This window comes from Salvia miltiorrhiza, chromosome 5 (assembly GCF_028751815.1).
Source record: "Salvia miltiorrhiza cultivar Shanhuang (shh) chromosome 5, IMPLAD_Smil_shh, whole genome shotgun sequence".
NCBI classification, from domain to species: Eukaryota; Viridiplantae; Streptophyta; class Magnoliopsida; order Lamiales; family Lamiaceae; genus Salvia; species Salvia miltiorrhiza.
The window spans coordinates 54,369,974-54,385,391 of record NC_080391.1 but is presented as its reverse complement, the minus strand read 5'-3'; the positions used below and the strand labels follow the sequence as shown (position 1 = coordinate 54,385,391).

General features: G+C 36.1%; 2 protein-coding genes across 3 annotated transcripts; both read right to left on the bottom strand.

The window, feature by feature from the left end:
- Positions 1 to 1,305: 1,305 nt before the first annotated feature.
- Positions 1,306 to 8,436, bottom strand: LOC131025103 (amino-acid permease BAT1 homolog). Of its 2 annotated transcripts, XM_057954708.1 has the most exons (9): positions 4,314 to 4,472; positions 4,055 to 4,232; positions 3,694 to 3,954; positions 3,153 to 3,171; positions 2,819 to 3,038; positions 2,550 to 2,731; positions 2,100 to 2,389; positions 1,897 to 2,026; positions 1,306 to 1,817 (listed from the first exon to the last, which is right to left on the bottom strand). In XM_057954708.1, exons 2-9 carry the CDS (start codon positions 4,186 to 4,188, stop codon positions 1,467 to 1,469), a joined length of 1,587 nt encoding a protein of 528 aa, XP_057810691.1. In that variant the 5' UTR covers positions 4,189 to 4,232; positions 4,314 to 4,472; the 3' UTR covers positions 1,306 to 1,466. The 2 variants fall into 2 exon arrangements, with proteins under 2 accessions (XP_057810691.1, XP_057810692.1); XM_057954709.1 differs by lacking the exons at positions 3,694 to 3,954; positions 4,055 to 4,232; positions 4,314 to 4,472 and adding exons at positions 7,838 to 8,098; positions 8,188 to 8,436.
- A 1,678-nt stretch (positions 8,437 to 10,114) lies between these two features.
- LOC131025102 (lipid phosphate phosphatase 2-like) lies at positions 10,115 to 13,483 on the bottom strand. Its single transcript, XM_057954707.1, has 9 exons — positions 13,243 to 13,483; positions 13,003 to 13,074; positions 12,224 to 12,448; positions 11,921 to 12,008; positions 11,699 to 11,808; positions 11,445 to 11,535; positions 11,129 to 11,317; positions 10,984 to 11,043; positions 10,115 to 10,572 (listed from the first exon to the last, which is right to left on the bottom strand). Exons 2-9 carry the CDS (start codon positions 13,036 to 13,038, stop codon positions 10,412 to 10,414), a joined length of 960 nt encoding a protein of 319 aa, XP_057810690.1. The 5' UTR covers positions 13,039 to 13,074; positions 13,243 to 13,483; the 3' UTR covers positions 10,115 to 10,411.
- Positions 13,484 to 15,418: the final 1,935 nt, after the last annotated feature.

The following is a 15,418-nucleotide window of genomic DNA, read 5'->3' as shown; positions in this document are numbered from 1 at the left end:
ACGAGGATGTAAAAAATTGTACTTTAAGTATATTTGGAAACAAAAAAAAATTCTGAACCTAATGTATACATTATCCGCTAGTAAAAAATAGCCGCTCGCAAAAGCCGCCGGGTTTTTATCCAATACGGCTTCAATCTATTATTGCATGTCACCTCACACATGCATAAAATTAGCATTAATGCCCCACTACAACCAAAATTTTTGCAGAGTCACCTTCTCAGTATGTACTTTTAATATTTTACTAAAAAATTAACAAAAAAAAACAACAAATACAAAAGAGGAATGCGTATGTTATATTTAAACATTCATAACAAGCTGAAAAATTAAAAATTATACATATTTTGACATAAAATAATATTTTCTGCCTCACAGACCCAGTATCCGCCAGAAAATCGTACAAAGGACCCAGTAGCCGCCCTACCTTTTTTGTTAGCGGCTACTGATAAAGAAAATAATTTTATGGCGGATACTGTACTTTTTGGCTATAGAATATTATTTCATTTCCGAATATATGAATTTCCAAATAATTGGTATATAATTTCTTATTATTTTATGTGCAAGTCTATTATTTTATGTGTAGTCAAATCATGCATAAAGTGAGTGTTATTATCCCCACTATAATCCAAATTTTGGCAGATTCACTATCTCTCATATTTCTCATCCATGTGTACTTCTTGTACTGTAAATATTTCACTATCTCTCATATTTCCCCTTGTAAAATTAAATAAAAATCTAAAAATAACGGTGCATATGTAACAATAAAAAATCACGAAGGATAAAAATTCACAATCATGTTAATTATGAACAAATTTGTTTTTTTGAAGCGAATAACACAAGTATCCACCAGTAATTAGTAGCCGCTGAATAGTAGCCGCCGGTCACAAACTTCAGCGGCTACTGCGGCCGGCTACGAATTACTGGCGGATACATGGTTCACTGGTTTCAAAAAAAAAAATTCTTAAGAATTGACATATTCGTGATTTTTTTGGCCTTCGTATTAATGTTTGTAACACACAAACGTCCCCTAATTTATTCAAAATTTGCAAATCTATTTAATCTTATAATGCATGAAAGTGACGTGAGTTGACATTTTCTCACATTTTGTACCAATTTTAACTGTTTTCTTACACAACTCTTACACAATTTCCATGATCATCAATTTTTACACAAAAAAACAAGCAACCCATCACCATCAAACTTGCTTTTCGGTCTTTGACTTTGAAAATGGGTAGTTTTGCAAGACATTTTATTGACGTGGGTAGATTCCCCTATTAACACTTTAATAATCTTGCTGGCAACCAATAAGTACAGAAAAATTAGTAAATCCAAAAATATAGATGATTGAATTCAAAGAGTGGAATAAACATGGCTACACTACTACACCAACATACTAAATGCAAAGGCATGATTGCCTCTCCATCAATATACATTTCAATTTTCATCATAAAAGAATACCACACACCACTTCAGCTGCTGCCTATGTTTGTAACCGGACCTTTAAACCAGTGCCTAGCGCTTACCATCCAAGAACTCACCGTGAGAATCAGCAGCCCTCCAACCGCCACCGGAGTGTAGTTGAGAGTCTCCTTGGTGATCGGATACTCCACCGGCAACGAGAAGAGCACGGAGATCGTTGCCACCCAGAGCACCGCCGTCCACCCAACCACCACCCCGTACCTCCCCAAGGTGAACGGCCCCGGCCTGAAAGACTTCCGAGCCAGAGTCACTCTGAAGAAGATCGGCAGAGCATACGCGATGTAGAGCCCGATGGTAGCTATGGACACCATCGCTTGAAACGCCACTAAGCTCCCTAGCGACTGCAGATAACAAAGAAAGAGAATACTAAAGATTCGAGCCATAGAATTTCTTGATTCGGATGCAGGGTACTCTTTATACCGTTAGAGCCATGCAGAAGGCTATGACCGCTGAGAGCCAGACCGCGTTGAGGGGGACCTCGTGCTCGTTGACCTTATGCCAGAACTCGGAGAATGGCATGGCGCCGTCTCTGGAGAAGGCATACACCATCCTGATGAACGAGAGGGCTGTTTTGAGACTTTACTAGTGGAGGTGATTTGAGAGTGTAGGTTGAGAAGCTTTACCTCGAGTTGCTCGTGATTGAGCTCATGCCGCAGAAGAATATGGCAACGGAGACCACACCGAGGCAGATGATCCCACCAGCACCACTGCCGTATCTGTTCTTGAAAGACTGGTAGAATATCTCAGCAATGGCGTAGCCACCAGCGTCGTTGTCTGGATTCAGAAGGCTCGGGATGTTTGTCACTGCGAACGTGATGCCTAGTATGTAGCCCCACCCGACAATTATGGATATCCCGATTGCACTTATGATCCCCTTCGGGCCGTTCTTGTCTGCATCCTTCGTCTCCTCTGTCTGGACCAAGCAGATGTTACAAAGCCAGAAAAGAATGTCTCAAGCACACACGTAAGGAGATGAATACTACAATGTCTCAAGCAGAAAACTCTCATTGTTTAGATTGTGAGACTGTCTCAGAAAAATGCAACAATACCATATGATTAACAACAGAACTCACCATATGAGCAGATGCATCGTAGCCGGTTAAGGTATACTGACTCATGAGCAGCCCTAGCACGAATATGTACAATTTATTGTTGATTCCTTTCCCGTTGTCTGTATTGAAGTCGGTGAATACAAACTTGGCGGTGGCTGTCTCCGTTGCCACCAACGGGATGAGGATCATCAGAACAAAGACACCTTAAAGCAAGAAAGAGAGTCATAGTGTTAAGTCTGTGATATTTGCATATTTGGCACTAGCAAAACATAGAAGAAGCTTTTAGTTACCTAAAACATTCCAAGCTGCAGCAATCTGTCCGAAGAAGGACAGCCACGAGATGGTGAGACTGTTGAGGGCGGCGTGCAAGAGCAGAATCCCACCGTGGATAGCTATAACAACGTACTTAGAAGCCTCATATCCTCCTCCGTTCTTCCCACCTGTGCCGAGGAGAATCATCACCTGTATCAGCTGTGCTAGCGAAAAATCTATACTTGTTGTAACGGCCCACTGCAGAAGACATCGTTTGTGAAGCGATTAGGGATTACATATTGAGGCATCACCCACAGGCCACAACATGTTGCAGAAAAAACTTTGAGATGCATAATAGAGTGTGTAAAATACCTGACCAACAATGTTAAACCTGCATAGGGACAAAAACAACAGAGCATCTTAATATAATATTTTACAATGAATATGTTGATACATCAAAAAGATAGTCCAAGATATGTAAACTTCATCAATGTCATTGGATGATTGATTCATTCACACGGAACAACACAAAAGAAACAACGATAAAGTGAAACCACACCACAGTTGTATGGCATACTTATATCAAAATTTGCACAAATGTATGGATAACACAAGCTCAAGAACCAACTCTGTATTACGAAACCTACAAAGAAGTCACCATCACGAAAACAAGCAAAAGGGAACTAAGTTCTCCATAACTACTATTCATTAAACCAGAAACACCTTATCATCACTAGCTACATTGAACTCAAAATCCCAACATCCACATTTGCAAGTTCAAGCTCAATTCAATCACTACTCAAACTACTTGCACTAACCATATAAACATCATCAAAGAGCATCATAATAACAATCATCACAATGCCAAGGAGTAATATCTTTTATAATTTCTTTTTTTTTAAAAGAAATTTACCATCCGGTAATCCAGGAGGCAAAGGGAGCCCAACTCGGGCCGGCGAGCTTTGCGCTCCAATAGTAAAGCCCGCCAGAAGTGGGGTAAGAAGAGCAAATCTCAGCCATTGAATATCCGACGATCAAAGTGAAGAAACCGGCGATCAGCCATCCGTAGACCAAGGAAACGGGCCCACCGTAGGTCAGCCCGGTGTTGTACAGGGTAGTCACTCCGGTGAGCACCGATATGATCGAAAACGAGAAGGCGAAGTTCGACAACACTCTGCCGCAGTCCAAAACAACATGTGGGGAAATGAAATTAGTGAGTGAAGATCAAGAATGGAGTAAAAGGGGATTACAAAAATGGAATCTTGGGGAATTACGAGAGGTCGCGCTTGAGTTCTTGTTTGTAGCCGAGCTCATGTAGGCGTGCATGGCCCGAATCAGCAGAATCACCGGCCCTTTCTTGGACATGTGATGGAAGCGGCGGCTGATTCTTTCCTCTCTCCCACACCATTTTTTTTTTTGGGAGAGAGAGAGAGAGAAAAGGGGAGAAGAAAGCTGCTTAGATTCGATCCAATGAATCAAGGAGGAGGAGCTGAATATTCGGAAATGGAAGACTTTTTTGTTCAAGATACTTACAGCTATCTTGCGCAGTTACAATCTGGCAAATCACAGTGAATGAGAATCTGACTTTGTCGTTTCAGAAAGAAATAAAGAATTTGAATTTTACGAGACTCTATGTATTGGAATTTCTTGAATCTTGATTTGTTTGGTGCAAACTGAAGCAAGGAAGGTATGGTCAAACAAAGCCGCAGCAAATGCCAATAAACTGTCTAATTCGTGGAGGGAATTTTTATTTTTTCAACTTGTTGCTATAATAAGCTCTTTTATTTTTATTCTGTTTTACTAAAGTCAATATATTGTAACTATGCTATTTAGAGCCCTGACTTATATTGGCCACGATTGTGATTTGAAATTTTTAATAGAACAAATTTGAGCAATTTCGACTGAGAGTAATTTTGTAATTCCCAATGCCTCAAATTGAGGGGAAGATAAATACACTCTCCGTCTAGAAAAAAAAAGTCCTAAATATTTCTTCTTTTTTTTCATAAAAAATAATTTATTTAATTTTTTGAACCATCACATTATACATTTTCTCATATATTTAACTATAAATTATACTTTTTTTTACTAATAATATACTCTTATATACTAACATTACTTCTACAAATAAAATCCGTGTTCATTTTCAATTGGGGTTTTATTTCGTAGATGGAGGAGGTATTTATTAACATCAAATATTTTTTTAAAAATTTGTTACAAATTTGTTTAGAGGGGAAGCGTCTTATCAACAGACTGCGCTTCATGGTCAAAATTCAAATTTATAGAATGTATTAACATCAAATATAAGGTCACGTGACATCGAGATCAGCGTGGTTCACAAAGTTTGTCAACGCAGGCATATATGAGAAAATAAATAGGAAGAGTAACCATTAAATTATACCTAATAATTATTAATAAATTAAGATTTCCACATAATTCACAATACCCTGAAATACATTCAATTGAGAAAGGGCCAATCAAATATCAATAGTGCATGCCGTTACACTTCTTTATCTATCTGGTTTCATTAAGATTAAGATTTCCACATAATTCACAATACCCCGAAATAAATTCAATTGAGAAAGGGCCAATCAAATATCAATAATGCATGGCGTTACACGTCTGTATCTGGTTTCATTATTCATTCAAGAGGTCAGAATGAACAATAAATGCTGGAAAATTTAATAGTCAATTTCTGTAAATAGAAAATTGAAAGGAAAAAAAATTGAAGAAAATTAAAGGAGTAGACGGCCTTGTCAAACTCTAATTTGAAGAAACCATGTAAACATGTGATGGTGGAAAAAGAATTCATATTTCTTTTATAATGATTATTGATCGAATGGTATCATTTTTAATTGCGAACCATAAGTATGGTATGCAAGGAGAAACCAAGGTAGCACTTGGATGAACTCATATTTTCTTCATAATATTTTTATAAATTATTTCATAAGTGTTTGGTTAAAATCTTTAAAGCTTATAAAATTCAAAAATCAGATATTACTCCTAATAAGCTATTACAACAAACTCAAGCTCTCGGCCCATTTTGTTGTTTTGGTGTAATTCAAACGAAAATCAGAGCCTAATACTGATAAATTAAATATGGAAAGGAAAAGTGTAATAGTCAAATGTGAACTAAAAAATTAATATTTGTACCTTTTACAGCTGCTACTAATATTTAATGTGTGAAACCGGTCGAGTAGTCTAACTAAAATATTTTTCAAAGTGTAATTTGCATTTAAACTCAATATTCAATATTGATTATTATTATTATTATTATTATTATTTTGAGAAATTCAATATTGATTATTGGGAAGTTCAATTTGTACTAGTTGTATCTGTACTGTATTCATTTAATCCAAAATTACTAATAAAACTGAATTCATAAAGCCTACATATATCAGACTCCGAATTATAGATGCTACTATATTTCAATAAATTGAATGGCTATGGCCAAATAAATTCTTAGTCAACGCAATGAATATCGTTACACAGATTCTTCATTTTCATAGTATGCATTTTAATTGAGCAAGTGCAGTTAAATAAGTGTACCTTAGTAAATGATTAAAAAAAGTGATAGTATTATTTTTTATAAAAATCAATCTATATATTTAGTACATTTTTTTTATAAAAAAAGACTATATAATTGGAACGGAAACAATATTTTTTATGTCTAATTTCATCACAATTCACAAGAAGTGAAGGGATGCAACGTTGAGAAATTGCAATATAAAATGAATAGTCTTCTCAATTAAATGCCGGTAATTTTCCTCACTAATCAATGACTTAAGTTCGAGAATAAATATTACTAGTATATGCGTTTTATTTACGCCTTCATCCTCCACTAATCTTTGTGTTATTTAATTAATTAACTGAGATAGGTCAAAATCGGACGTCGCTGTGATGAGATATTACCAATTTTAAAATTTCAAGTAAAAATTATTGCGTGACAATTGACAACTGAGAGAATGCTGTGGCCACGTGTAAGAGGTGCTTAAATACAGAATCCGAGACTTGTTTTAGCCAATCGAGAGAGCTCCCATCACTCCTTTTTTATCAAATTAGAATAAGCAAAAATAATACTTAAAAAACGTAAGAAACAAAAAATTAGATAATGCTTCTCCATCCACAAAAAATATGATAATTTTAATAAAATGATTGATAATTTTTATATAAAATAAAAATAGTCTCACCATTATATGAAATAAATAATTGAGATTGAATTAAAAGTAATTAATTTTTGTAAATAATGAATATTTGTAAGAGCAAAAGATAATTAAAAATATGTGGGATCATTTTCTAAAAAAGAAAGTGTCATTTTTTATGGACACAAAAAATGACAAAATATCATATTTTTCGTGGACGGAAAGAGTAATATAATTAAGTTAATGGATCATTCTAACTTGTTTTCTTTAATAAAAAAAAATTCTAACTATATTTTGATAAAAACTTGAAAATAATTGCCTATATTACTATTTTATACAACTATCACGGATTTTTCATGTAATAGGACAAGTATATTATAACACGAAATTGTAAATTCATGTGATAATTTAATGACATTATTACACGATCGTGTAATTATGTAAAAGTATTATTATTATTATTATCATTATTATTATTATTAGTACGCTTTCATGAGTTTGCAAATTGAACGAAAATGAATCAAAAGACAATCTTGGAAACATGGTCCGTTTGGAAATCTATATAGAATAATAAATGTTATTATCCTATACTAAAATCAAATAATTAAACATAAACTTTACTATATCCTATTAATTTTATCTATTTTATCCACCAAATTAGATGCCGTTTTTAGAAACAAAAATATAAAATCAACACTAAGTAATTTTTAAAAGGAACAAAAATATTTGCTCATAAAATAAAAGACATCCATAAATTCTAAGCCGACAAAGACTCAGTAAACATATCCACCACAAAACAAAGATAATAACTATATATACACGAAAAAAAATAAAAAAATCTGCCACGATATTTAAAAATTTTCTCCAGAAAATTAATTTCTACAAGCATGTAAAAAGTGGGGGAGAAAGAAATCTAACCAGCCAGTGAGCCAAGATGCAAATGGGGCCCAATCATCCGTACACAATTTAGCGGCCCAATAATAAAGCCCACCGGAAGTCGGGTAGGCCGAGGTGATCTCCGCCATGGATAGCCCCACCGTGAACGTCATCGCGCCCACAATCGGCCACCCGTAAACCATCGCCACCGGTCCGCCGTAGCTCAGCCCTTGACTGTACAGCGTGGTTATGCCCGTGATGACCGAGATTATCGAGAATGTCACCGAGAAGTTGGAGATTGCGCTGTTAATTTGAAAATTTCACGATGAACTTTTTTAGGGGGAATGGATCGGAAATGATGCGGAAGAGGAGAATGGGTGTAGAATACGTACGAGAGGGAGCGGCGGAGCTCCTGCTTGTAACCCAGCTGATTGAGGCGGGAGACGCCGGAGTCCGGCAACCGATGGTAGGGAGCGGCGTGGGTCGCCGCCGTCGGAGCTTCCATAGTCGAAAATAGCAGATTGTGAAGATGCAGATTCAGTTTGTATTTTGTCCGTTTGTATTTTCTGATGACTAGTTATTGACTTATTGGAGCCTAATTCAAGATATTTTAAAAAAATAATTTTGTATAGATGTGAAGTAAAAACACACTTGAATCTCTCGAATCTCGATTATAAATACTCCCTCCGTTTCAATAAGCTTGAGCAACTTTTCTTTTCGAGTTGTCTCATGAAGTTTGAGCAATTTTTTTTATATGGCAAAAAAATTATCTTTTATTCACTTTTTCACCTACCACATTTAAAGCTTCGTAAGTAATTTTGTTGTTTCTGTCTTGTTCAAACGAAAATCAAAGCCTCAGTAACACAACAATTTTTTAAAAGCCTCAGTAACACAACGAGAGGGGATCTATGTTGCATGGGTACGGAGGTGCGAATGCGGGGGCGATACGATACGAGTACGGAGATACGAGTTTTTTAAAAATTATAGGGTGCGATTCGACAAGGATACATCTAATTATTAAAATTTTATGATGTATAATGCTTATAAAATATATATAATTTAAATTTTTTTAAATTAATTATATGTAATTTACATTTTATTTTATCCAAAAGTTAAGCATTTTCAATTATATAAGTTAATTGAGCAACAATATAACGATTCAAATATTATTAGTCCAATATATAAGTCATAACTGAAAATTAAATTATCAAAATAACCTTGTGTAGGACTTTCGTGCACGAGATATGTGAATTTCGCCTATGGAATTTGCGAATTCGGTTTGTTTTTATAATTTGTTTTAAAAGATACGCTACGTGGCAAATCGGGTGCGAATCCGACGAGAATCCGAGAGAATCGCACCCTAAAAGAATCTGATTCGTTGTACATGCTAATTTTTAAAGAATCCGTGCAGGAGGGGATGCAATTTGACTAAATGATTCCTTAATAACGATTATTCTAGAATAATGACTAAATCTAGATTGACTAATTGTTCTACATACAATAATATAATTCGTGAGCAATGCACCACATCAGTCTTTGACTCTTTAATCCTACTTGCTATCACTATATCTTTTTTTCATTTTATTTATTTAAATTCTCCATTTAATTAGTCTCTTTACCTAAATTCTCAAACAATATAAATCCTGTACAATGGTTAAAGGAATGTTAGATGATGAGCAAATTATGTGGCTAAGTAGTAGCAGTAGCAAGCTTAAGCTTTTGGTATTTGGAGCACTTTACAAGTTATGAAGATGAACATACATCAGATATTCATTTGTTTCTAGTCTATATTCAAGAATTTTCACTTTAGTTTCCTTTTTCTTCTTTGAATCCTCGTTGTATTGTCGCGCCTTCCTTTGTCATGCGTAGATATTTCTACGGTACATACCATTCACATATTTTAATAGGACACTTGTATGTATAATAGGAAGTGTATTATACTTATAAGTATTCGATTAAATTATATATAAGTGGCCCACACAACGCGTATGTCTATACAGAAAACCACTTCCACAAAAAATTAGGTTGATTTTTTGTTGAAACATACGTGTTGTGAATTATTAATATATAGTAGACAAATAATGAAAATACGATTGATACAATCCATCACAAAAGCACATTGACCCTCTTTTCTTTGATAAATGAACAAATAATTTTGAAGATCGTGTTACGGGATACTCGAACTTAAGACATTGGATCTCAAGTGTTACCGGCTGTATCACTAGATCAGCACACATACACTGCTAATCCTCTTTCCATGTTAAAAGAGATCATGTACTTGAATATCACTTGCTGTGTCTCGGATGTCGCAACACGAAATTAGAAGAATTGATAAACCATTCAAATAAAAGAAAATGTTCTAATTAATGTTGTAGTAATACAAGAATAAAAGGACTATATATATCAACACAAAGCAGCAATGTACGTAGCAAAATCACACTAATAGTATCTCAATTTCCAGATGTGTTGAAGTGACAAGAATTGTCACAATAATATACATCCTCAGTGAATAAAAGGTAAAAATTGTAACATACTCAAAATAGGTAAAAATTATATAACATAATTTACTACCTAAGTAATTCACAGGATCTGAGGGGGAAAAATTTTCTCCATAGCCTACCTTCTTCCAGACTCCATTGCATCAAAACTGGAATCCGAATTTTGATGAGCGACATTACCGTTTGATGCAGTCCGTTGCATGATGATCCCGCCACCCGTTGGCTGGGCTGTGGAACGTGATTCCTCCAGTGCTCGGAAATATGCATAAGGACCCCATCCTAACATCATAAAATAGAACAAATCATTCTTTTGGCAATCACAAACTAAGAATAATGCGATAATGGATGAGGTTGCACGGCCATCAGCTAGAACAAACATGTTGGAACGCGAAAATAGGTAACTTTTGGAGTTCTAAACAGAATAACTCAGCAGCAAATAGGTGATTTATTATGGGAATTTCTTTGATAATGAGATAATGTAGTGTCTTATTTCCTAAACACAGATCAATGAGCATATCATCATCATAATGGCTGTGGTGTCTTATTTCCTAAACACAGATCAATGAGCATATCATCATAATGGCTAAGGTTTTGCGATTTAACAATGTTGAAATAATATTCCCCGATGGTAAAGTGCAGTATAAACGCAAACAAGTAGAAGGGCGGAATAGATGCAAACGCTGAATCTACCTTCTGAGTGATACGGAGGTGGGAAGAACTGCAGGTAGCAAAAGGTAGCAACTACGAGACCTGGAAAGGTGCGCATATGTTAGCATCGTTCAATATAAGTTGTAAACAAATTAGTGCTTTCTTGTAATGTCCAAACGAGACGAACCTAAGAGACCCCCAGCAAACACGTCTTGCCAGTGATGCCAGTAGTCATCCACACGGGATATACCAACAAGACATGCAGCGAGAAGGGGAAGAATAATAAGGCATAATTTTGCCACGTGCCCCTTGCTATCGAAGCACTTAATTTTTCCTGCCAAGTATAGTGATAGGAAAGTGAGACCTGCAAAGGACCCTGCAGAATATCATAAAACCTATCGTCACATCATCAGCCAGCTCAAAATTGGATACGAAACTCAAAAGAAAACAAGGTAACTACTCAATGCTATTCATCAACATATATAACCAAGAAATCGACTCACATGAAGTATGCCCACTTGGAAAACTCTTGTGCCCTTCTTTTATGTCGCTATCTTTACCATGACATACCACGTTACCCCACTGATCATATGCCTATCGACAAGAAATGTACAATAATCTAAGAAAATAGGATAGCAAGGATCATTGGCTTTTGAAGAGACCGCGGACAATTCCCAATTCTCATTAGTTGCCTTACATATAAATAAGGAAAACAGCGACATCAAAACACTTCATATAGGGATTAGAGTGTACATACATCTCGTCCATCAGGAAAGCAGCGCCAAAAGAAGTCAGGACGCGGACGACCAACTGCATCTTTTATTGCATCCGTGAGGACTCCAGTTATGAGCACAGCAAACAAGAGGCCTGCAGTTCAATCAAGAGCATATTGTAGCCAACTCCAGTATCGACCAATTGTATATAACTTCACCAATCCAACAGTCTAAAGAGGAACGGGGAAAAGTAGAAATCATATTACCTAGCACACTATGGTGCAGATCGTGCACATCTCCCCTCCGAAGATAGTAAAAAACGAAAACAGCAATAGGCAGCAAAACTGCATACATCTAATAGACATAAAAATTTACATACTCAGTAATACTTCAGCAACAGTAACCCTTCAATGTAAAACCATAAATGTGGAAAGCAAGCGTGAATTTATATATTAAAAGACCAACACACACATACTGCAGCTTGATAATATAGGTAACTCTTAACTTTTCTTCAATGATCACAGAGAGTGATATAGATGTCTTAGTCAATTGAGAAAATTTTAACTTACCGGAACTGACCACACTGGCACGGTGTTTTCTTTCATAGGATATCTGAGATCCGTCATCATGCCTTCCCCAACAAAACGGTAAAACGGGTGAATGATATTCAAGACTATCTCTATCACCACAAGCAGTATAAGTATCAGCCAGTCGTGCTTATGACTTCCCGCAAGCTGTCTGCCATGAGACTTAATCGTATACCGGCCTCCCAGCTCAATCTCATTGTCTCTAGCCTGTTAGTCACACGGCAAAATATGAGTTTAAACTCCTGTTGCCAATCCAGTCAAGATCAATTCAAGCAAAATCTCATACACATACAGCAACAGCTTTTCCTACTAAAAACACTAAGAAGTGATCTCTTGATATTCCAACTCAAATTGCAGCCAGTATTTAAATGCTTGACCCCTTCTTTTCTTGCAATTCAAGAAAACACATTTAAATAACTGTATTGAATCTGTATTTTCTAGTAACAAACGTTCAAACAACTTGATGATAATTATTACAATCAAGGCAGGTTGGTAAAGCAGTTCAACTTTTTCTCCTTTAAAAAAACACTTTTTTCACAAATTCCCACTAACTAGATATATCAGCCAGTATAAGATGTAGAGATCTTAAAGGATTTATACATAATGAAATATAACCGAAACAGAAAGTAACAAAATTGCATATCACTGATCTAAGCCATTTTAAATCGAAACCAACACAGCTCTTAAAAACTAAAGTCAAAATCAAATTATTTCTTCTCACAAAAGCAAAAAAAAAAAACTGAAGAAAAAAAGTTACAAACCTGAAACATGTTCCCAAACAAATTTCTCAAACCCATTTGGGCTCAGAGCAAATCAATCCGGTTCGGAGAAATCTGCCCGCAAAAGATAAAGAGTTGAAGGAATCAGAAAAATAAACCCAAAATGGCAAACAAATAATTGCAAAGGGAGCCACAGAGCTCGAGAAAACGACAATGCGAAAACGATTAATTACAGATAGTTTTAGTTTAACTGAAGCCTAATGATAAATTAAATGATAGTACCTTTGAAACAAGGCTACCACAAGTTGCACTTCCTTATTTCAAAAATTCAAGTTTTTCTTAACTGTGTTTCGCTCCAGATCTTCAAAAGTGTGTGTGAAGATTCTTAGTTTTTGAGATGAGATAAAATCGAAACGAGAAGATTTGGGTTTCTCGTGGGAGGAAATTTGAAAATGAAGAGGAGGCGCCCGCCCCAGTTAGAGACGGTTGAGCGAATTGTATAACGGCGTTGAAAGCCAAGGATTATTTGATTTATTTTTGGCAATATATGTATATATTTTTTCCTAGGATTTTTTATGTTTTGTCAATAAATATTTTTTTTCCCTGGAATTTGCTGTCAACGTTTGATTTTGGCCGTCGCGTCTTCAACGACATTGTTGATTTGTTCTACGCGTTGCAAAAAAGTACTCCCTCCGTCCACGAAAAAGAGTCTCATTTGGGACTCGGCACGGGTTTTAAGAAAGTTGTTAAAGTAGGTGTAAGTGGAGAAAGAAGAAAATTTATAGGGGTAGTGTTAATTATAATTTTAATTGATTAATCCTTTATTAATGGGTAAACAATTTCAAGCAATATTGAGCAAACAATTTCAACAACAAATTCAAATCCAACAACAAATGAATTTCAGCAACAAATTCAAACAAAATCAACAAATCGATTCCACTAACAAATTTAGAAAATTCCTAACAACAAATTTCAGCAACAAATCAATTCCACCAACAAATTTAAGAAATTCCTAACAACAAATCGATTCCACAACAAATTTAAGAAATTACAGCAACAAATTCAATCAAATATTCGACCAAAAAGAGAGGCGAGCCGCGCAGTGCATGTGGCTCCTAACCTTGAAAAAGAAGCCGTAAATTTGAGGGACGCGACGCCTAGGGGTTTCGTTCTCACTGGGAGCCGGCGATTTGAGGGAGGCGACAATTTGGGGGAGGCGGCGATTTGGGATTTTCGATTCAGAGGGAGGCGGTGATTTAGGGAAGGCGGGAGGTGGCGATTTGAGGGAGGCTTGCTTTGAGGGAGGCAACGACGCCTTAACGTGAATAGGAAGAATGAGCAAGGCAGCGAGATCAGTGGTTGAAAGCACAAACGAAGAAGAAGAAGAAGAAGGTTTAGGCTTTAGAGGCGGTTACCTGAGAAATAGAGAGAGCGAGGGATGAAGGGCGACGCAGAGAGAGGCGGTCAGCGGCGGCTGTCCGGCCGTGAACGGAGAAGTGACTGGGCTCTGCGGCGGTGGCCTTCCGGTCGTGGCGCTCAGGGGAGCGGTGGAGAGAGAGAGAGATAGAGATGAAGCTAGGGGATTTAGGATAGATTCTAGATTTTGGGGATTTAAGGCTGAGTGGTGAGTGAGAGAGATGAAGCCAGGGGAGCGGCGCTCAGGCGCGTCTTCGCCGGAGAGGGAACCGCGACGGTCGCAGCCCTCGCTGCTGTCACCTTCGCCGGCAGTAGATGAAGGCAGTGCGACGTCTGAGTTGAAGGGTGCGTGAGAGTTTGAGAAGAGAGAGAGGGCGTGAGGCGAGAGGTGAGAGAAGGGAGGTGCACCGGTGGTGGTTCCCGGAGAGCCGGCTATGTCGGTGAGGAAGGAGGGGGAGGAAGGGGGCACCGCTGCATCTATGTGTGTGTTGTGTGAGTGTGCGTGGGTTTTAATTAGAATTAGTGTTAATTAAGGAATTAAGTGAATTATTTTTAGTTATTGAGGTAGATGTATTAATGGCAAAGTAAAGTAAATATTGAAGCCCATGAAGGGTATAATTGTACAAAAAGTGAAACATGACTCTTTTTTGTGGACAAAAAAAAGAGGGGAAACAGGACTCTTTTTCGTGGACGAAGGGAGTATTTTTTTTCTTTTCTTTTTTTTCATTTATTATCACTAACGTTTTTATATTTTATATAAATAAAATTAATATCAGCTCAATTATCATATTTATAAATATGAAATAAAAATATAATTTTAAATTGAATATTACTCCAGAAAAAATAAAAATAAAAATCACAATAATAAGAACTGATATTATGAAAAAGCAAAAAAGTTAAAATGTGAAAAAATAAAAATAAAAAATAGATTTATTCAAAAAAAATATGGAGATGAGAGAATTCTTTTTTTTTTAATTTTATTTTTAAATAAATAAAAATGTTATATTTCAAATCAAATATTTACATAAAATATAATTAATTT

Bases quoted from the DNA above. Each gene is read 5' to 3' on its own strand.
- LOC131025102 (XM_057954707.1), bottom strand. From the start codon at position 13,038: ATGGGTTTGAGAAATTTGTTTGGGAACATGTTTCAG. The intron at 12,009-12,223 runs GTAAGTTAAAAT...TATGTCTATTAG, and splicing joins TGCCAGTGTGGTCAGTTCCG to ATGTATGCAGTTTTGCTGCC. The intron at 11,318-11,444 runs GTGAGTCGATTT...GATATTCTGCAG, and splicing joins TCCAAGTGGGCATACTTCAT to GGTCCTTTGCAGGTCTCACT.
- LOC131025103 (XM_057954708.1), bottom strand. From the start codon at position 4,188: ATGGTGTGGGAGAGAGGAAAGAATCAGCCGCCGCTTCCATCACATGTC. The intron at 2,732-2,818 runs GTAACTAAAAGC...TCTTGCTTTAAG, and splicing joins TGCAGCTTGGAATGTTTTAG to GTGTCTTTGTTCTGATGATC. The intron at 1,818-1,896 runs GTATAAAGAGTA...TGTTATCTGCAG, and splicing joins CCTTCTGCATGGCTCTAACG to TCGCTAGGGAGCTTAGTGGC.